General features: G+C 44.3%; 1 protein-coding gene across 5 annotated transcripts in view; it reads left to right on the forward strand.

Annotated features, from left to right (window-relative positions):
- Window positions 1-21,891, forward strand: part of CFAP251 (cilia and flagella associated protein 251) — an 85,208-nt gene that overhangs the window by 44,812 nt on the left and 18,505 nt on the right. For all 5 annotated transcript variants that reach the window (XM_088449071.1, XM_088449067.1, XM_088449070.1 and 2 more), the window contains exons 17-19: window positions 4,983-5,094; window positions 9,721-9,884; window positions 10,770-10,860. In XM_088449071.1, the coding sequence (XP_088305197.1) occupies window positions 4,983-5,094; window positions 9,721-9,884; window positions 10,770-10,860 (367 nt within the window). The remainder of the gene's footprint in view (window positions 1-4,982; window positions 5,095-9,720; window positions 9,885-10,769; window positions 10,861-21,891) is intronic.

The following is a 21,891-nucleotide window of genomic DNA, read 5'->3' on the forward strand; positions in this document are numbered from 1 at the left end:
ATGACGACTTATCTCAAGCGTAAGGGAGTCAGAATACTGCCATATCTGGACGACCTTCTGATATTGGCACGAACTCTGTGCTACAAGTCGCCGGCGCAGCTTGTCACCCCCCAGCACTTTGCTGATTGCGCCTACCACTTCTGCCTGCCATACGGGAACGGCACCATTGGTTGCTAGGTGATCTGGACACTGGACGACGCCATGTGTTACTGGGAACACAGGATGAACTTCTGTGGTTCTGATTGGTCTTTTTCCCTTTTTATACCTGACCGTTTCCTCATGGCTTTGCCGGCTATAGCGTCTCCGTATGTGCCCTTCCAGTTCCTGTTTCTGTGTTCTTTTCCTGCATTGTACTAAGCTGCACCATGGTCTCCCCAAGGCCGCATCAACTTATTCATCTGGCTGTTATAGCCTCACCACGGCTAACCAAGCCACACCACGGTCTCCCCAAGGTCACATCAATTTATAAATTCCTCCGGCTGTTATAGCCGCACCACGGTCTCCCCAAAGCCGCATCAACTTAACAATTCTTCTGGCTGTTATGGCCGCACCACAGCTAACTAAGCCGCACCACGATCTTCACAAAGCCACAGCAATCCATCAATTCTTCCGGCAGTTATAGCCGCATAACGGCTAACCAAGCCGCACCACGGTCTCACAAGAACGCATCAAATCCTTCGCCTACATTACAATACCACCAGCGATGCATACCACCAGCGGAACTTGCCGCATCAAACCCTTGGCTTCATTAGCCTCATAAAATATCTCTGGCTACATTAGCCGCATCAATACCACCAGCGGTGCATACCACCGGTGGTAGTTGCTGCATCACCAGCTGAGCTAATCGCTTCTCTGCCATCTGCTCTCATCTATGTCACATTTAACCTTATTTATTTATTACCAGTTAGTTAAATAGCGCACACATATTCTGCAGCGCTTTACAGAGAATATTTGGCCACTCACATCAGTCCCTGCCCCAGTGGAGCTTACAATCTATATTCCCTATCACATGCGCACACACATACACACTAGGGTTAATTTGTGTTGGGAGCCAATAAACCTAACAGTATATTTTTTGGAGTGTGGGAGGAAACCAGAGTACCGGGAGGAAACCGACGCAAGCACAGGGAGAATATACAAACTCCGCACAGGTAGGGGCGTCGTGGGAATTGAACCCATGACCTCAGTGCTGTGAGGCAGTAATGCTAACCATTACAAAGTCTGTGCTGCCCAACCTTGGTCTTCCTAGGAGATCTGTGTAAACCGCTACTACTCTGAGTTTAAGTCCAGACGGCCACCTAAGCACCGGTGAACGTACTTCGTTCTAAGGGAACAGCGGGTGGCTGTTATTGGCGAAAGACCTCGTCCATTGGGTTCTAACGGTTTACACAGGGTATCCTAGGAAACTGTAACACTCCGGTGGTTTTGCAACACCATCTTCAACTGACTATAACCTGCTTACAATGGCACGGCTGGATCATCAATTGGAAGAAATCACTTTCTCCAACACAGCAGATGGTACATCTGGGAGCATTTCTAGATTCTCAGACACAAAGGGTGTTTCTGACAGAGGACAAGATTATGGCTTTATCAAAGCGGATACACATGCTGCTACGCAAGCAGAGAGTATCCATTCTGTCAGTAATGCAGATGCTGGGATCAATGGTATCAACCTTCGACATGGTGGGGTATGCTCAGTTCCATTCCAGGCCCCTGCAAAGGTTGATTCTCTTCAGGTGGAACGGACAGCATCATTTGATACGGTCCAAGATGATCATTCGCACTCCAGAGGTTCGTCATTCCCTCCTCTGGGGGCTAAAAAAGGAGCATCTAAACAAAGGGTGCCCATTCTGGATTCCAAATTGGGTGCTTCTCAACACGGACGCCAGTCTTCGCGGATGGGGCAGTGACAGGTCATCACACCTTCCAGGGGAGATGGACAAATCAAGAAAGTCATCTGCCAATAAACATTCTGGAACTGCGAGCAGTATACAAAGCACTTGTCAGGGCACAGGACCTGCTCCAGGGCAGGCCTGTGCAGACCCAGTCCGACAATGTGACTACAGTGGCCTACCTCAATCATCAGGGAGGCACAAAAATGTATGCAGCCATGAAGGAAGTGACAAAGGTTCTCATTTGGGCAGAACATCATCGTCTGGCCATCTCAGCAATATTCATTCCGGGAGTACTCAATTGGGAAGATGACTTCCTAAGTCGCCAGGACATACACGCCAGAGAGTGGTCTTTCCATCTAGGAGCGTTTCAGCCACTGGTAAACAAATGGGGTCTTCCAGAGATAGATCTCATGGCATCACACCTAAAGCACAAGGTTCCCAAGCATGGGGCCAGGTCCAGAGACCCAACAGCACCCTTCGTGGACACACTGGCAGTAAGATGGGACTCCAAGTTGGCGTATCTTTTTCCTCTAATTTCCCTGCTCCCAAGAGTTCTCAGGAAATTCATGCAGGAAAACAACGGTAATACTTGTGGCTTCGGCTTGGCCCAGACGTCATAGGTCCACCGACATACAGAATCTGTTGGTAGACATTCCGTATCCTCTCCCTCTGTGGCAGGATCCTTGCCGACATCTGGACTTGCCCCGCCTGGCTTTGACAGCGTGGCTCTTGAATCTTCTGCATTACAAATGAAGGGAATACCAATTCTGTATCTCAAACGATGCTTAGAGCACGGAAGCCTGCTTCTGCCCCGCTTCTTTTACAGAGTGTGACATTCTTTTGGTCAATGGTGTTCTCAGAAGAAATCTGATCCTAAGGTGTTCAGGATTTCTAGGATATTGGCTTTTCTGCAGGCAGGGTTAGACAGTGGTCTCCACCTGGCCACTTTGAGAGTGCAGGTTTCTGCACTGTCAGTCTGGTTTCAGAAGAAGATTTCTTCATTATCAGATGTTAGAATTTTTCTCCAAGGAGTTCTGCGAGTTCAGCCTCCTTTTGTTCCATCGGTAGCACCATGCCATTTGTCTTTGGTTCTTAAGGGGGTTACAGGTTTCCCCATATGAACCTTTAGACTCTGTAGATTTGAAGTGATTGACAGCAAAGACACTTTTTCTTCTTGCCATCTCTTCTGCTCGCAGAGTCTCAGATTTGGCAGCGCTCTCTTGTCGCTCCCCATTTTTTATTTTTCACCAAAGCTGTTCTTCGTACAAAGGAGGGTTACCTTCCTAAGGTAGTGTTCCTTTTTCATGTGAATGAAGAAATTGTTGTTCCAGCTTTTCAGGCTCCAGACCTTTCTGTAGATGAAGCCTCCCTGGATGTAGTTTGTGTTCTCTGTATCAATATTGATCGTATAAACTGTGCTAGAAAATCAGATTCTCTTTTTGTATTATATGGTTTTCACAAACGAGTATGGCTAGCTAATAAGCAGACTCTGGTGAGATGGCTACGCATGACTCTCTCAGGTGCACTCACAGGCTGATCTTCCTGTCCCAAGCACGGTGACAGCACATTCTACTTGGTCTGTAGGGCCATCGTGGGCATTCAGTCATGGTGCCTCTGCTTAACAATTGTGCAAGGCTGCCACGTGGACTTTTGTTCACAATTTTCTTAGGTTTTATGTCTTTGATACTTTTGCCTCCCAGGATGCTTCCTTTGGGCGACGAGTTTCTCCTTCTGCTCAGGAGCATCCCCCATTCTAGGGGAACTGCTTTAGGACAGCCCGATGTTATCCTTATGGACCCCGAAGAAGAGTTATGGTAGTCTTATTTAAATAACTCCTTTTCTTCGAGGTCCATAGGGTCCACAGGGCGCCCACCCTGACGCACTTGGCTTCATTGGGTGATTTTCTTTCGGTCTCAGATTCCCTCATCTTCTGTAAGAGTGTTTCTGGTGTACAATTGTTCTTCCTTCTCCTCTTTCCTTCTCCTGCCTTTAGGCTTGTTAACTAAACTGAAGTGCTATTGCTAGGGGTGGGGTATATATGGAGGAGGACCCCGGGCATTCTGGGAGCCAAAGCTTTAACTGTTTGGTGCCTGGTCTTCCAACCATAATATCCCCCATGGTATCCCTGTGGACCTTGAAGAAAAAGATATCTAGGTAAGTCTACTATAACTCTATATTTCAGCTGAAGGACATGTAGGTCTGAGGGCACTCTGTCTGAAGTGTGGTGGTCCTCTTCTAAACCCATTGGATGGGTACATCACCTTAAAATGTTACTGGGACATGAGTCCCAGACAACCTCTTCTACTCCCTACTGTTACACGGCTTCTGAGACATGCCCAACACACCCAGAAACTTACACATATTAAGTGCCACTAGTTGCCAAATTGCACTGTATTGGAAGCACTGTTATCTATTGTCAATAGAGTCTGGCAAGTCTACCGCATGGAGTATATCTTCGTAACTCACCACAATTTTTTTAATACATTTGCTACTCTATGGACTTCTCACTATGGAGTTTCACACACCCTGATAAGACTCCTCTTTTGTGTGTCCTCATCACCCTGCTTTTTCACTATTTGTATAAATATGCTCCATTTGGTTTTGGTGCTCAGAACAAGGAGCTGAAACCCCCTGCTTCTAACCGCTAACACAGCAGTAGTATGCTCACTCCTTGCACTTGGCAGAAAGGGATGTGGTTATGGGTGATGCAGGAGACATAGATGCAAGCAGAGGGAAGGAAGACTCGGGAATGAGGGAATGGCTGAGGGCTGATCCATGAGCAGCCACCGGAAAGGACACTTATGCTGAGACACGCCCCGTATAGGCTAGTGCCAAGCAGATCAGGGCCTCGATCTTTGAAGCCCCCACCGCTCCTAGTTAAAAACAAAAGTAAAAATTTAGAAAAAGTTTTAAAAACATGACTCAGTTGGCCCCTAGACCAGCACCTACTGCGAAAACTCCAGATGAGGCCTATGGCCGACTGCTTATTGGATTGGTTATGAAATGCAATGTGACATATTGGAATGGTTGGGACATTAAATTATAACACGCATTTATATCCCCTTATATATGTACTTTCTCCATCAGGAATACTCTCTTGGGTCCAACATTTGGTTCTCCTGTGAGGAAAATGGAAGTGTTTCCTTCATGTGATCAGGATCTCAGCAAAGGCTTCCTGGCATATATTACAGATGATAAGGTATGATTTCTAATACTCTTTGTTATAAATACTGTGGGCCTTATTTACATTTAGGAGCAAATACAGATAAAGAGCCTGAGTCGCAATTCTGGCCACTTCCAGTGATAGTAAGTCCAATGCGAACATCCTACTGTATTCTGAATCTGACACATCTATGCAACCTCACTTCTCCCTATATTTGTCACTATTGACAACACTTACAGATCTACCCTGTTTTTGGTGCAGAAGTTCCCACTGAAAATTAAAATGGCTAGAATTATGTATACTCTCAACTCAGAATATATTGAAACTCTGTCTACATGCCCACAGGATGCTTCTATGTGCAAAGCCCAGTAATGCCTGTTCAGCTGTTGGTGAGAAGCAACTAAGACACATACGACTGAGAATCGCTCGTAGATGTGCAGCTTGCTAAAAACAGTAACTTTAAGTATTGAGTTCAACTCAGAACCAGGCCCAGAGGGTGCAAATTATCACCTTGAAAAATTATGTTGCATTGCATGGAGTTCAAATGCAAATTCCTGCTGCATCCAAAGCAAATACTGGCTGCTTTTGCATGTAGCAAACACTTTCTGGGCAGCTTTATCTTAGCAGTGCAATTTACAATATAGCTGTGACAGAATGGGTATGTAATGCCAGCTTTCGAGATACCTCCTGTGACAATACCGACAGCGGCATCTCGATGGTTGGTATCCCGAAAGGGGTTGGGTAAGTATACGTACACCCCTCCTTCTCCCCCTAACCCTCCCTTCTTGTAGCCTAACTCTAACCACCCCGCACCCTAACCCTCCCCGTTAGTGCCTGACCCCCCCCCCCCAGTGGTGCCTAATCCAAACCATGCCCCCTTAATGTCTAACCCTAACCCCCCCAGTGGTGCCTAACTCTAACACTCCCTCCTAGGGCTGCCTAACCCTAACCTCCTCCCCCCCCAAAACCTAATGCTAACCCTGCTATGCTACCTAAACCTAACCCCCCCCCCCTGCGCAGCTAACAGCTAAGGGTGCCCCGGACTTACTTTGTTCGAGTTGGAGTACTTCTGGATTCCGGCGTCGGGATAAAGATAGGCCTCTGTATTTCGTCCATTTTCGGGCTTACCCCGTCGGGATTTAGACCGGCGGCCGCGTAACTACATCTCAGCTGTGACATGACTCCTCTTCATTCCCCCATCCCCTGCTTTGGCCTATATATACAGTTTCAACAAGTGTCAACAATAGAGCTATTTTGTTTTAGCTAAGGGAAGAGGAATAGACTCCAGTGGTTGGAATTATCCTTTAATGTATACAGCTTAGGCCTTAAAAAATAAGAACAGATACTGAGTATGATCACAGGGACCATGAAACTTTTTGAAGGTCACAAAATCAGGGGAGACTGCTAATATCCGTAATGTACAGTAATGGGTGTTTTATACCATTACAATTAGGGCTTAAAGTGGTCCTGGGGAGGTGGTGGAAGTGGAACTCATCCCTCCCCGAAGACCCCACCCCCACATTAGGCAGAGCTACTCTGAGATTGTGCCTTGCCACTGCCAGTGGCACAACTAGGGTTAATGGTCCCCAGAGCAAAGCAAATTGAAAAAAATGTTGTCCCTTGAAAACTGTTTTTAAAAATTCTGGCTGTAGACTCCTTTACGTTGGCCTTAAGACGCCAAATATATTTATGTTTCTGTAGCACTTCTTGGTATGAAACACGGATTTTATTGGGTGATCCGCCCATTTCTTTGCCTGTTACAGGCTGAGGTGGGATCTGTTTCTTTTTGGGTCTCCTTTCCCCTGTTTTTATTCTATTGGTAATTTTTTTTTTTTTTTTAGGCTTGCCATGTTTAGACTGTTTTGGATATCATGTATAATTATTTTTTTTAATTGAAATATTTTCTGTTATTATATTGTATTATTTATATATTCCTACTCTTAATGGATCTTTGTTTTACATATTATTTAATTTGTTATATTATGATGTGTATTACATTATTGCTCTGATGGATAATAGAAATGTTAAAAAAAAAAAAAAAAAAAAAATCTGGCTGTAAACTTTTACTGGTACTGAAATATACAGTGGAAACACCTATAAGGGAAGTGTGAGAACAAGGTAAAAACTTAAAATGATACCATGTGCACACACACTACATTGTTGGGTATAGGAAAATATAAAGCGAATGGGGTCTGGGGCCACTTAGGCCCCCAGAATCTTTAGGGCAGTGATTTTCACACCATCCAGCGATACGGCGTGCGCGACCTATGAATAAACATACATATTGGTTGCCACATAAAAAAACACCTCCATAGGAATAAAACACACTACATTGTCCTCCACAGGAATAAAATGCACATACATTAGTCCCAAAGAAATAACACACATACATTGGCCTCCACAGGAATAACACACATACATTGGCCCCCACAGGAATAAAAAGCACATACATTGGCCCCAGAGAAATAAAACACACATACATTGGCACCCAAAAAAACACATTGCTGACCACACAGAAAAAAATATAAACCTCATTTCTCCCCCCAGAAAATAAAACCTTTGGCTGCCCCCAAACAAAATAAAAAACCCATATTGCTCCCCCCAAAACAAATCACACTGGCTACCACATGAAAAATAAATTTACATTTTTCTAGACCTACCTGTCCCTCATCGGCGGCGGGTTCCCACAGTGCAGAGCCGTCTGTCAGCTGCTTGCAGAGCTGTCAGCAGTGTCCATTAAGGGCTGGCTGGCTGTGGGTGGGAGGAAAGAGCTGGGTGACTGGTGGGCCACGGGCTAACTGGGCGGGTGGGAGGGACAGGCTGGCTGAGTCTGGTGGGACAGGCAGCTCAGGCAGGCAACGTGACATGCATGACCTGTGATGTCATGCCACCATGTTTAGGCAGGTCATGGCCCAGACGCGCCTGAGCCTCCCAGAGGAGCTCAGCGCCAGCGCTACCCAGTCTGCAGTTCTTTAATGTGGCCGGCGGCTCTTGCGCTGCGGCACACTTCTCAACCGCCTGCTGCACAGCCGTTGAAAACCTCTGCTTTAGGGGCTATGACAGTGTTAAATACATTTATATGCATTTTTAACACTCCTGCCACCAGCTGAAACTACAATGTTAGGTCACTTAAAAAATAAAAAATGTTCTCTGCCATCAGTGCCACTTAGTTATTCATTTGCCAACCTTCTGAGTTTTTTTTTAATGGGGTCCCCAAGTCTTTGTCACTTGGGTGTCCCACTTTTTTTTTTTTTTTTGCAACCCTTATGTATCCTCTTTGCTCAAGTCTTTTCTTTCGTATATCGTGAATACATAAGCAATACCAGGCGCTAAAACCATAAACATGTAAAATCACAATAAAATGGTAGTGTCACCATGTGAAAAAATAAAATGGATAGTAATCACCATCATTGAGGCAACGTCCACAAATAGCAATAGCTTATAATTTCTCATATGGATGTAATTCCCCTTTAACTATCCATACTGCTAATGAAGTGGGGAAAATCCACTGGTTCCATTTATATCTGAAAAAGAAGCACGTTCCCCCTGTTGTCCATACCTCAAGGTATAGTAATAAGGGGAATACAGCAAAACAAACTGCTAGTGCAGAGACTGAGTAAAAGGTGGCTTTAATAATACAAATGCACTCACAATGTAACAGAATAACAAAAACATATAACTCACTCTCCAGTCCGGCTTGAGTGGGATACAGGCTCCCCTCGCCTACCCAGAGTCCAAGTAGATGGAATAGGACTAAGGTTGTACAATCCCTGGAATCGTGCTCACCGACAGGAGGCAGTCAAAGGAGTCCCACAACCTGCCGCTGGTGCAAGTCTGCACAATGGACTTAACGAGCTTTGGACATATACATGTCCTTCCTCAGAAGCATATATGGTGATAATAAGCTAGACCCCAATATATATACCCCCACAACAATAAATCACAGCTATATACACTCTATTATTAATTAGAAATCAAGTCCGCAGTAAAATGGACCGCGCATGTGGGAAAGCAATCTCCATACTATCCGGAGTTCAGCAAAAAAAAAAAAATGGCCACCGCATGTCTGGAACCGAATGAGCGGAAGCATTATCCATAGTTTCCGCAGTTCGGCAGTAAGATGACCGCCGCTACTTCTTGTGTGTTACAATGTGCGTTCCACACAAACTGCGCAAATCCGGAAATAAAGATGTTCATTACCAGAGGAAAGATGGCTACCATTCGCACTTTTATGCATTCCATAGTGTGTTCCTAGAGATTACCCAATTCCTACAGGCCTGGATATCCTTAAAACCTGGACTGTAATGGTGGAGTTTGGGGAACTGCATTAAGCTTTGCTTATTCCAGGTTCTAACACTCTAATGCTAACTTAAGGACTTGTGCATTTGTGGTAGAACAAAAAAAGGCCATGGTAAGACAAAACAATTGTTTTCCCTGTGTAGCTGAAGTCAGTCCTATGAACAGCACACAGTTCCACACATTTATTGTCTCTTCATAAAAATTTGAAATTGTCCTAAATTCTAGATGCAAAACGAATAAAAACCTTTGTCTTGATAGGGTTAAATAAGCTCTATAGGGATATTTCCTGTTTTAAGAAGAAAAATAACTTGTACGTGTTCTTTAGTAACCATGAACTGTATGTTATCCAATATCTCAATTTAGGTTGGTCTTCAAATTCTACCAGTTGATGGAAACCCACACAAGTCAATAGCTCTCATTTGCCATCCAGATGGAGTAGCCAACATCGCCTGCTCATGTGATGGTCAATATGTGTTTACTGCTGGAGGAAAAGACTGCACAGTAATAATGTGGAAGACAAACCTACAGTAAGTAAGAATACACATTCCCGTTGATTAAGGTATCATTATAATAGAAATTGTACTGCAAAACTTGTTTAACACTGATTTTTATTTAAAAACACCCTATCATGCCGCATGACCTGGGGGTCAGATGATCATTATTCGCTCATGTGACCACTCATATACAGTAGGTGCCAAAGCCGGCAACATCCATCTCTTTTATATCCTACATTAATCATGAGGGTGATTGAGATTGGGTCCTTCTTACATGATTCACTATTGTATATTTGAAGGAATGTTTTATTACATTGGTTAATGTGCACCTAGAAATGTGCTTTCCCATATAAAGTAAACCTGGAAGTTGAATTGAAAGTATAGACTAAGCTCTGTTTCCGTAACATACACTGTACATGGATGTGGACAATGTGTCTAGTCCTCATTCAGCAATGGACATCCTGATCCACCAAGCTGTTCTGAAAAGAAAGACCATACTGCTAGGGATTATTAGGGGTCTATTTACTAAGCAGTGTTAGGAGACAAAGTGAAATGTGATAAGGTGCCAGCCAATCAGCTCCCAACTGTCATTTTTCAAACACAGCCAGTGAGATGGCAGTTAGGAGCTGATTGGCTGGCACCTTATATTTTCACTTTGTCTCCTAACGCTGCTTAGTAAATAGACCCCTGTGTCTCAGATAATTATTTTCTATTTGTTGTCAGTCAATAAATAAAGTTGTTGTTTTTATTAAAAACATGATATTACATTATGTAATTTGCACCTCAAGCTGTTATTTTTGTCACTTACATAAATGAGCTCCACTGACGGTGGCTATGCAACACATATTTTGGGTCTCTTATAGGCAATAAACTCTATGGCTGCATGGAAAGCTGGCATGAAATATGTTTGTGTTGCAGGGCTTTGGAGGCTGCCGCCTCACTTGGGGGAGAGGACTTGATACCGTTCTATGGAATGTTGCCAGGAGGAAGAGATGGAGCATTATTCAAGGTTAGTACATAGCCAGGGCTGATAGTTATTGGCAGGCATTCTATGAGTAGGTAATGTGCTAACTATTATCCCATTATCATTGGTCATTATGTCGTGCATGGTAAGAATCCTTTTACTGCATCCTTTCTCTATAGGCAAATAAAAATAGTTGTCTGCACTTGTGGGAAGGAAAGAAAAAGCAGCCCGTTTACTTTTAGAGTTAAATGCTAATTATATCAGACAGGCGCTGAGTAAAAATAAATATGAAGAATGAAAAGTAAAAATTTAAAGCATTAAAATATATATATAATGTTTAAGCTCTTTTGTAGAAATGGTGGTGGAAGCGGGGCTGGCAGAATGGTCCTTACTGCCGCGTGTATACTTAGCACACTGCTAACCCTAACTGTCCCTCACTTACCGATAGACCACGTCCGGTCCCTACTCCAGCTGATGCGGTGTAGTGGTTTGGCAGTGTCCCATGCTGTTTCTCCGGCTCAGCTCCAGTATACTTCACGTCCGCGGCGCCCGATGATGACGTCAGACGCTGGGTAGATGTAGTGTTGTGGCTTCGGGTAGATTCGCCCAATGTCTCTTATAGAGATGATACCTCCGCTCTTTATCCAACGCGTTTCACACACATAGGTGCATTGTCAAGGATATTTGTTAATGTCCCTTTGAGGGGTATATATACTCAAAAACTTTAATTAAAACAGGAAGTTAAAAACAGGAAGTACTGTCTAAGAGTGTGGGAAACGGATACCTCCATAAAAATATATATAAAAAAACATAAAAAATTAATGCTCTCAAAATAAATTGAATAAAAAGTGTTTATGGAATAGTTGCAGTATATAAAAGTTAATAAAAAAGTTGGGGGTGATTATAGAAAAACTTTAAGTTCTATATCGATATTTAAGCCATGCGGTTCCAGGGTATTTAATAAATAAATCCATTTTGTTTCCATTTTTTTCAAGGTTTTTACTTCATTTTCTCCTCTCCAATTTCTTTCCAGTTTCTGGATCCCAATGAACCTCAGTCCCTTTGGGTTCTGGTTATGATGTTTTCGGAAATGTTCTGAGAGGCTATGAGTTGTTAGTCCTTTTTTAATGTTGTATATATGCTCTGAGATCCGGGTCTTAATTTTACTTTTTGTTTGGCCAACATACTGGATGCCACATGGGCATTCAATTAAGTATACGACTCCTTCAGTCTCACAGGATATTTCCTCTTTAATGGGAAAAGATTTATTGCTTTTATTCAATGTAAATTCCTGGATAAGTCTTGTATATCCAGTCTGATGTCTATATCCTGTACAGTTAGAACAGTAGTGAAATCCTTTGGTTCCTTTTTTCCGTAGTTCTTCAATCGGTAAGAAACTTGTTGTCAGATGTTGCTTGAGGTTTTTGGCTCTTTTGAAGATAATCCTGGATTTGGCTGGGAGTACCTTCTTTACTTCTTCATCCAGCATCAATATATGCCAATGTTGCTTAAAGATATCTTAAAATTTTTGATGATTCCCATTGTATTGTGTTATAAAGGCTGTCTCAACTTCATTGGGTCTTTTAGATTTATAATTAATTAGTTCTTTCCTGTCGAAATTTACAACTATTTCCAGCACAGAGAAAGTAATCTTCCTGGATTTGGAAATTTTTGCTAAAGAACACAAACTACAGTCAAAAACTCACATTAAAGAGCTAAACAGCAATCACCATCGAAGATGGATTGGAAACATTCCTGGAAGTCAATTTCAACGAATTAGGAGAAACTGTACAGAAAATGAGTCTTTCAAACAACAGAGTGAGGAATTAAAGAAAAAATTCTCCCTAAAAGTGTATAGAGAGATACATCTACAGAAAGAGATTGATAAAGTGGCAAAACTCGACAGGAAAGAACTAATTAATTATTAATCTTAAAGACCCAATGAAGTCGAGACGGCCTTTATAATACAATGGGAATCATCAAAAGATTGAAGATATCTTAAAGCAACATTGGCATATATTGATGCTAGATGAAGAAGTAAAGAAGGTACTCCCAGCCAAACACAGGATTATCTTCAAAAGAGCCAAAAACCTCAAGCAACATCTGACAACAAGTTTCTTACCGATTGAAGAACTACGGAAAAAAGGAACCGAAGGATTTCACTACTGTTCTAACTGTACAGGATGTAGACATCAGACTGGATATACAAGACTTATCAAGGAATTTACATAGAATAAAACCAAGAAATCTTTTCCCATTAAAGAGGAAATATCCTGTGAGACTGAAGGAGCCGTATACTTAATTGAATGCCCATGTGGCATGCAGTATGTTGGCCAAACAAAACGTAAAATTAAGACCCAGATCTCAGAGCAATATATACAACATTAAAAAAGGACTAACAACTCATAACCTCTCAGAACATTTCCGAAAACATCATAACCAGAACCCAAAGGGACTGAGGTTCATTGGGATCCAGAAACTGGAAAGAAATTGGAGAAGAGAAAATGAAGTAAAAACCTTGAAAAAAATGGAAACAAAATGGATTTATTTATTAAATACCCTGGAACCGCATGGCTTAAATATCGATATAGAACTTAAAGTTTTTCTATAATTACTCCCAACTTTTTTCTTAACTTTTATATACTGCAACTATTCCATAAACACTTTTTATTCAATTTATTTTGAAAGCATAAATTTTATATATTTTTTTATATACATTTTCATGGAGGCATGTGCTTCCCACACTTTTAGACAGTACTTCCTGTTTTTAACTTCCTGTTTGAATTAAAGTTTTTGAGTATATATACCCCTCAAAGGGACATTAACAATATCCTTGACAATGCACCTATGTGTGTGAAACGCGTTGGCTAAAGAGCGGATCATCTCTATAACAGAAATTGGTCGATTCTACCTGGAGCCGCAACACTACATCTACCCGGCGTCTGACGTCATCATTGGGCGCTGCAGACGCGAAGTATACTGGAGCTGAGCCGGAGAAACAGCACAGGACACTGCCAAACCACTACACCGCATCTACTGGAGTAGGGACCGGACGTGGTCTAGCGGTAAGTGAGGGACCATTAGGGTTGGCAGTGTGCTCAGTATACACGCAGCAGTAAGGACCATTCTGCCAGCCCCGCTTCCACCACCATTTCTACAAAAGAGCTTAAACATTATATATATATTTTAATGCTTTCAATTTTTACTTTTCATTCTTCATATTTATTTTTACTCAGCGCCTGTCTGATATAATTAGCTTTCTCTATAGGCATTCAGTTATTGGATTTAAAAACTCAGCAACATATTAATAACTTGGAACTTATGGCCTAAGCCTATGAGAGGGCCTCTTAGTTTACATGTATATGATTGAATTGGACAGTAGTAGACATAGTAATTGTGCATCCAAATAACTTGTGTAATACATTTAGCTGTTACTGATACCTGCATGATATTATTGTTTCATAATCATTGTTTCATTTCATTGTGTAGTAAAACTTTATAAAGATTATACAATAAAATACGCTTTGCACAACCTCTGCTGTTTGGAACAAGGATACTCCCATATCTGTGATGCAATTTATTAAAGTTAGTAAGTCACGCAATCAGTCTATCGCTCTGTTTGATGCAATATGTCCATAAGGGATGTTACTCTGTCGGAGCCTGTGGTGTGACACATTATATTTTCCACTGCCTAAAAGGTATTCCAGGTCCCACTCATGTTAATAAATACGTGTGTCCAGAAACAAAGGGGAGTATTCAGAGTTGCATAAAAGTCAGCTACAGACGCGGCCACATTGCGTGCTTGGAAATAAATGCCTGCATACTGGCATGTATCTCTGAATCAGGCCCATAATCTTTGCAGAATATTTTACAAATACATTTTTATTAATGTTCGTAAAATAATAAAGTGAAAATAAATAATAAATTGGGTATTTATATCCCTTTGATATAGATAAATCGAGAACCTGTAATAAGAGCTGTAGACAATGTCGGACTGGGCAATGAGGGGCCCACCGGGGGAATCAGTGGTAAGGGTGTGGTCATCCACCAGAGGGGGTGCGGCCAGCCATCACAGACGCTAGGCTAACCATTAGGCAAATCTTGGTGTAGTAACAACCTATAATTTGAGGTCTACAACCTGACACTTAGAGGAGGGGAGGTGGGCCCATAGGCAGTGGGGCCCACCGGGGATTTCCCCTGTACCCCTGTGTGCCAGTCCAACCCTGGCTGTAGATAGTGGGGAATATACTGTATCTATAGCGAAGTATGAAATCAGGAAGGGTCAGGTGACTGTTTATCCCTTGATCTAAATATTAATACAGATTTATTACTTTAAAAAATATACATAGACAATACAAATTAGATGTTGACAATATACTGATATTTTGTTTCATCCAAGCAAAATAGTTTTTAAGCCCTCTATACCCTGAGGAGTTAGATCCTTACACAGATGTTTATTGCCTTAATTAACTTGAATGAAGACACAGACAACTGAAGTGGAATCAAAATTGAACAAAGATTTATTAAATTACAATCTTTTTGGTGGCGAAGAAAAAAGCATGGCTTCCCAAGCTCTAGCCCACGATAAACTAGTGAATGAGGCTACCTGAAGGCCTCTGACGCAACCTGAGTTACGATAGGCTACTCCCCCCTTTATTTGGCTTAGTACTACTGAGCCCCACCTCTAGGAAGAAGCCCAGGTCCCCCCTTAAGGGCAGAGACAACTTGCCCTGGGAAAGGAAGGCGCCCTGCAACTACCACTTGCACCCTGTTGGGCCGCTGAGAATCAATGCTTTTCCGACAACGCTAGGATCTTAAAGAACCGCAGCACGCCACACCAAAACTACAATTTTACCCCAAATGTGGAAAAAAGGCTACGCAAAACCAGCACCATGCCCGCTTCATAAAGATGCACCCCGTCAAGGCTGAATAAACTAGGGTCATCATTTTTGACTTAAGGGTGTTTAATCACAGAACCCCCTCTTGCTGTAACAAAGTTGCCAACAGAGGCATTAACTTTCCTCCTCGCCCGGTCTAAGACCACTGCACCATAAGAGCATCGCCACTCGCGATGCTGGGTGATGTCAGACCATATTATTCTAATGGGGCCCCACCGAGCCTGCACCTCCTCCAAATCAGCTTTAATACGGAGGATAAGGCTGATACCTGTCCCTCTACCTAGATCATTGCCACCGGCGTGAAAAAAACCAAGCACCAAGGTGCGCGCCCCATTTTGCGATGGACTCAGTAACAAGTGGAATGATTCCCGCCCACCTGAGCCTCCTAACTCTTAACCACCTAACCTCCCGACCACCCAATAAATCTGCTGACCTGGTGGATAAGTGGGGTTGCCCCGCCCTGTAAATGAAGAAATGCCCGATAAACCAAATAGGAGAGCCATCTTGAGATCCATCTATAATCAGATTAATCCTAAAACAGTCAATAACAATCCATGAACAAAAACATACAGGCAAAATTTAACATTCCTCCAAACAAAACATGACCAATACCAAACAATTGGGGCAGCAGGGAGAAGGGAGGGAGGGGCGGCGCAATAGGAAGAAACGGGCGACCCATGCGAAGGTAAAACCATCTAAAAAGACCCTCAGGGATCTTATTTTGCTTTGTGTAATTTCTTTATTTCTTTGTTTCGTCTCTTTTTTTTTATTATTATTATTATTTGTTCGGCCAAATTCCTTCACACCCCCACAATGGTGACGAGTAAAAGTCTGGGTCAACCCCGCAGGGAGCGCATTCCTAGCTGCTAATATTAGGACAAATGTACCGCTTGTAAGCGGAAGATTTCCAACAGCCAAGCGACTGAATGCTTACTGACGTGCCTTTGTCTGCAGCGCAAGTGGCGGCTCTTATCCTAAAGGAATGCGTGCTGTAAGTGGACGCATCCAATTGTAAAGCCAGTAAACCATGCTTAAAGACAGCTGAAAATTGGAATTTCATAAGAGGAAAGGAATTTGCGTGCGCCAGCTAAAGGGGCGTAAACTAGAAAACTTAACTGCCAACAATATCAGGCACACTCTGGACTGGGGCTGCGCCCTGAGGGTAATTCACTGTCCCCAGCCAAACTGATCGGTTTTCGAGCGGTGTATTTTGCATAAAAGGGAGTCTGCCTTAAGGACCACGTTCTCAGTTAGCATGCCGGAATCCAACGATCCCTTGGATGACGCAATCAACTCGCAAATTCTAAAAGCCCCGTAAAAATCCATTAAAAATACAACCTGGAACAGTGCTGCCTCGTATGGATCCGCAGCTACTCCTGACACTACATCGACTAGCAAACACAATAATGTAACATCAATGGGCCGCCTCCTATCCTCCCTAGGCTTGTCGCAACGGGCCCAACCATTCATGGCTTTTGAAACTAAAAAGGATCTGCCTTGCCATGTAATATTGAAAAATATGCAATCCCAGCTAGTGCCGTAGTTGTGGACGATCTGGATCTACCTCCTTCGTAACAGCCCCAGACAAACGCGCTAAGACATTGCTCCTCTGTCTTACCTGAGCCAACCTCTGACCCGAGGAAGTGCTCCCAATCCCTCCAGGCCGCAAGATATGCACAACGCGTAGATGGCACAAAAGCCATGGTTGCCAATCCTTCTATACCGGCTTGACAATCTGCCATATGGAAGGAGGACAAATTAATCCTTGCAAACTTGCTTGTGGTACTAAGCTCCTAAATCTCAACCACTGGAAATGCGACAATGCATCTGCTATACAGTTGTCGGTTCCTGGAATGTGGCATGCCCTAAAACCAATATTCGCCTCCATGCAACGAAGGACTAGATGCCTGACCGAGCACAATGCAGGCATAGAAGATGACTTCTGATTATTAATGACTTGTACAACCCCCAAATTGTCGCACCAGAACACAATGTTCCGATTACTCAATTTGTGGGTCCAGAGCTCAACGGCGACCACTATTGGGAAAAGCTCCAATAGTAGCATATTTGCCTCAAGCCTGAAGCATGCCACACCTCTGGCCAAGGCTCAGCACACCAATCGCCATCAAAATAAGCGCCAAAACCAACTGCCTCGGACGCATCCGTAAACAGCTCCATCGGCGGGGAAGGCCAAATCCTAACTCCATTGAACTTCTCCCAGAACGACAACCACAAACTCAAATCGTCCTTGATCTCCCTAGGCAGGCACGATTTGTGATGAGGCAAGGATATACCCGATGTGTCTCTCTCCAGCTTCCTACAAAAAAACCCCTCCCTATGGGTATCACATGGCATGAAAAATGCAACAACCCCAACAAGGATTGCACTTCCCACAAAGAAACCTTACTTGCTGTTACACAATGACCAATCTGCTCTCTCAACCATTGAACCTTGTCTTCCGGTAAGCGACAACAACCGGCCGAGGTGTCTATCTCAATGCCTAAGTAGGATAAGCACATCACTGGGCCTTCCGTTTTTTCATGCGCGACGGGCACCCCAAGAGTATGGAACAATGCGTTCACTGAAAAAAGCACATCGCCACACTTGAGCTCACCCGCAGGTTCCACGACTAAAAAGTCATCCAGGTAATGGGCAATACCTGCATGACCAGAACCCGCCTGAATGCACCATTGAAGAAAAGTACTAAACTTCTCGAACAACGCGCAAGAGACTGCGCAGCCCATGGACAAACAGCGGTCCACAATATAATAACCATCGAACCTAAAACCCATCAGCTGAAAAGATTCGGGGTGTAAGGGCAACAACGGAAGGCCGACTCAATATCAACCTTCGCCATTAATGCCCCGAGCCCAAAACTCCTAAATAGACTTAGCGCATCAAAAGATTGATAACTCACGCTGCAAATGTTAGGTTCAGTGGCGTCGTTAACCGACCTGCCGGCAGGGTACGACAAGTGTTGTATGAGCCTGAACTTCCCCGGGACCTTTTTGGGGACTACGCCCAGTGGTGAGATGCACAAATTGGGCATGGGAGGTTCAGCAAACGGACCAACCATGCGACCCAAACCCAGCTCTGTAGCCAAATTGGCTCTAACCATGTCGGGAAACATTCTGGCCGAGCGCAAATTGCGGGAAGCTACGACTGGGATGTGAAAACCGCATGAAAAAACGCAAAACAAAACTCTGCGGAGGCTCTATCCGGGTAAAAACCTAACCATCTATACAACGCCGGCAAATGAATCGGGGACGGGGCTAAATCCAGACTACTTTGCGTTGTCGCTACGAGGGGTGCCTGAAGACCCAACTGTCTTGGTGCAATCTTTGGCGGAGTGGTTTCCGCTGCAGCTGGCACAGGAGTGACAAAAACGACACTTTGTTCCCCTATCGCATTGCCCACTATTAAAGGCAAAGCATTTTCCTTTTACGAATGGAATGGCCTATGTTTTGCCTGTGACCGGAATCTTACGCCTTTGTGTGCTGTCACCCAAGACTTTGCGCTGCTGCGTTATGTCGAGCCATACTTCGACGTCCTTGAAACACAAAGCCATGGTCTTATTACCATCCTGCTTCCTGCGAAAAACCTCATCGTAGGAACGCCAGGTAGTGCCTCGGGCGTTAACCTGCATGCCATGGATATGATGAATGTACCTGAGTACATTCATGTATTCTGCCGGCCTTGTCTCAAGATAACAAGCACCAAAAACCAGCATTCCAGTCATCCAGTTATCATAGGAACGGTACACTTCCTTGCCCATTCCCCCGTAGGCTTTAGCTGATGCTAAGCCGTTCCTAACTAACTCCGTAATCGTAAAAAGGTCTACATAGCGTCCCTTGTAATTCTTCTCCTTAATACATTTCCTAACACCTCTAGTGATAGCCTTATTGGAACAGTGCACTAAATCAGCATCAGAACCCTTAGAGGCTGCTTGCGCCTTAGCTGGCTTAACCCCTACTCCTTGGTCCTTTCCTTGATGCGCATGAGCTTGCGTGGCCTCCTTGGTGAACCCGAGGCAGAACTAGAATCATGGTGGTTGAGCTTTCGCTGCCACGTACAACATTATCAGACCCCTCCTCACCAACAGCGGCAACTGCGGTCGTAGCTCCTTCGTCTTTGTCTGCTGCTGACATCTGTGGAGTCCCGTGCGTGTTCTCTACTCGACTCTCCGAATCTCCGGAAGGGGCTGTAAGAGAAAGAGAAGCAGCAGTATCAACAAGCCTAACACTGTGTGCCGTATTATCAACAGAATAAGTCCCTAAAAGAGGCGGTTGTTCTATCGCAGTTACCGACCCGCCGTCTGAAGCAGGGGATTGGCCCACGAGAGGGGGTTGGTTAGAAGCTGGCGGCATTAAAAGGCCCCCAACCTGGAGCTGCCCTATAGGGGTAAAGCCGATGCCGGTGCGGACCCTTGCGCCAAAGACTGCCCGGCCTGATAAAATGCGGGCCAATATGGAAAAAATGGGGGCTGCGGCGCGTGCAAAAAGGGGGATGGCACAGGTGAATGATTCCACTGGGATGTGGCCTCTAAGGTGTGTGGAGCACCCGACCCACTAGGGCCAGGGTGGGCACCAGCACCTACAGCAGGGGGAAACGCAGCGCAACTAGAAACAATGGCCGGGTGCACCGTTGTGGCAGGGGTAGCTGGCATAATGGGGGAATGCCTGGGGAAGGACATGGTGGGTGGTGGAGGTAATGGATAAGACAGGAATGAGATGTAGATAAAGCAGAGACAGGAATGAAGGGTAGAGAAAGAAACTAATGAGAAACGAGGTGAGAGAGACTGTAGAAAAACAAAATGGATGACAGAGATAAGTGCTGTGTACTTAACTGGGAATTTTCCAGTCACAAAACAGGAAGTGAACCCTGTTTCCTCTCTTTAAGTATGGGAGCTAAGACCCTCCCTTACCAAAACCTGTGATAGGCTGTTTAAACCAGCCTAGACCTGTCAATCACAAGGCAGATTGACAACAAAACGCCCACTGAACTTCTCTAACCCCCATAATCAGTGTCTTATGTAGCATCAGGCATATGCTGCCTTCAGATTAGAAATTTAATAATTTATTGTACAGAGCAGACATGTCTTGAAACCATGATTTGCTAAAGGGGACCATACATCAACAGCCTCGATTCCCCATTCTGTCGATCCACAATCCAATCCACTGATCGACGGCCATCGATGATCGGCTATCCGACGGCAATTGGAGAATTCAACATGTAAAAAAAATAGGATTTTTGGTACTTACCGTTTAATCCTTTTCTCTGAGTCTGGCTGGGGGACACTGGACCATGGGGAGGGGGCGTTGTAGGTGGGAAGGTGTGGATTTGGCACTACACACTGAAATCTATAACTCCTCCCCTCTGCAACCCCTGACTTCAGTACAACTTAAAAAGTGCCTGATAAGCAGAAACAATACTCAGTGACACTGTCACACCAAAACTTAACGAAACTGACGGTCAATTAAGACCCAAATCATAACTCATACTCAATACGACTGAGCGTGAGGGAGGGAACGCAGTGTCCCCCAGCCTGACTCAGAGAAAAGGATTCAACTGTAAGTACCAAAAATCCTCCTTTCTCTTTTATCTGGGCTGGTTGACACTGGACCATGGGACGTTCAAAAGCCGCCCCCAGGGGAGGGACCAGCAGGTTGCCTGACCAGAGAACTGTACGTCCAAAGTGGGCGTCACCGGAGGCAAAAATATGAAACCTGTAGGACCGCACAAACGTGTGGACAGAGGACCAGGTAGCTGCGCAACAAACTTGTTCAGCTGAGGCCCCGTGATGCGCCGCCCAGGAGGCCACCACAGCCTGAGTGGAATGAGCCGACACCTTAGCTGGTGCCGGGCAGCCCTCATCAGTATTAGCCTTTGAGATCACTGAGCGTAGCCATCTAGCAATGGTCTGCTTCCTGGCTGGCCAGCCATGTTTGTGGGCTTCGTAGAGGACCAATAGAGAGTCCGTCCGTCGAAAGTCCGAAGTTCTGTCTAAGTAAATTCGCAGGGCCCGGACAACATCCAACAGTGACAGATCGTCCTGGTCCCCTGAAGACTCTGAAGGTGAGAAAACAGGAAACACAATTTCCTGGTTCAAGTGGACAGATGAAACTACTTTCGATTGAAAAGAAGGAACCGTTCTGAGAACAGCCCTGTCATCGTGGAA

This window comes from Taudactylus pleione, unplaced genomic scaffold, assembly GCF_031769625.1.
Source record: "Taudactylus pleione unplaced genomic scaffold, aTauple2 ptg000479l, whole genome shotgun sequence".
NCBI lineage: Eukaryota > Metazoa > Chordata > Amphibia > Anura > Myobatrachidae > Taudactylus > Taudactylus pleione.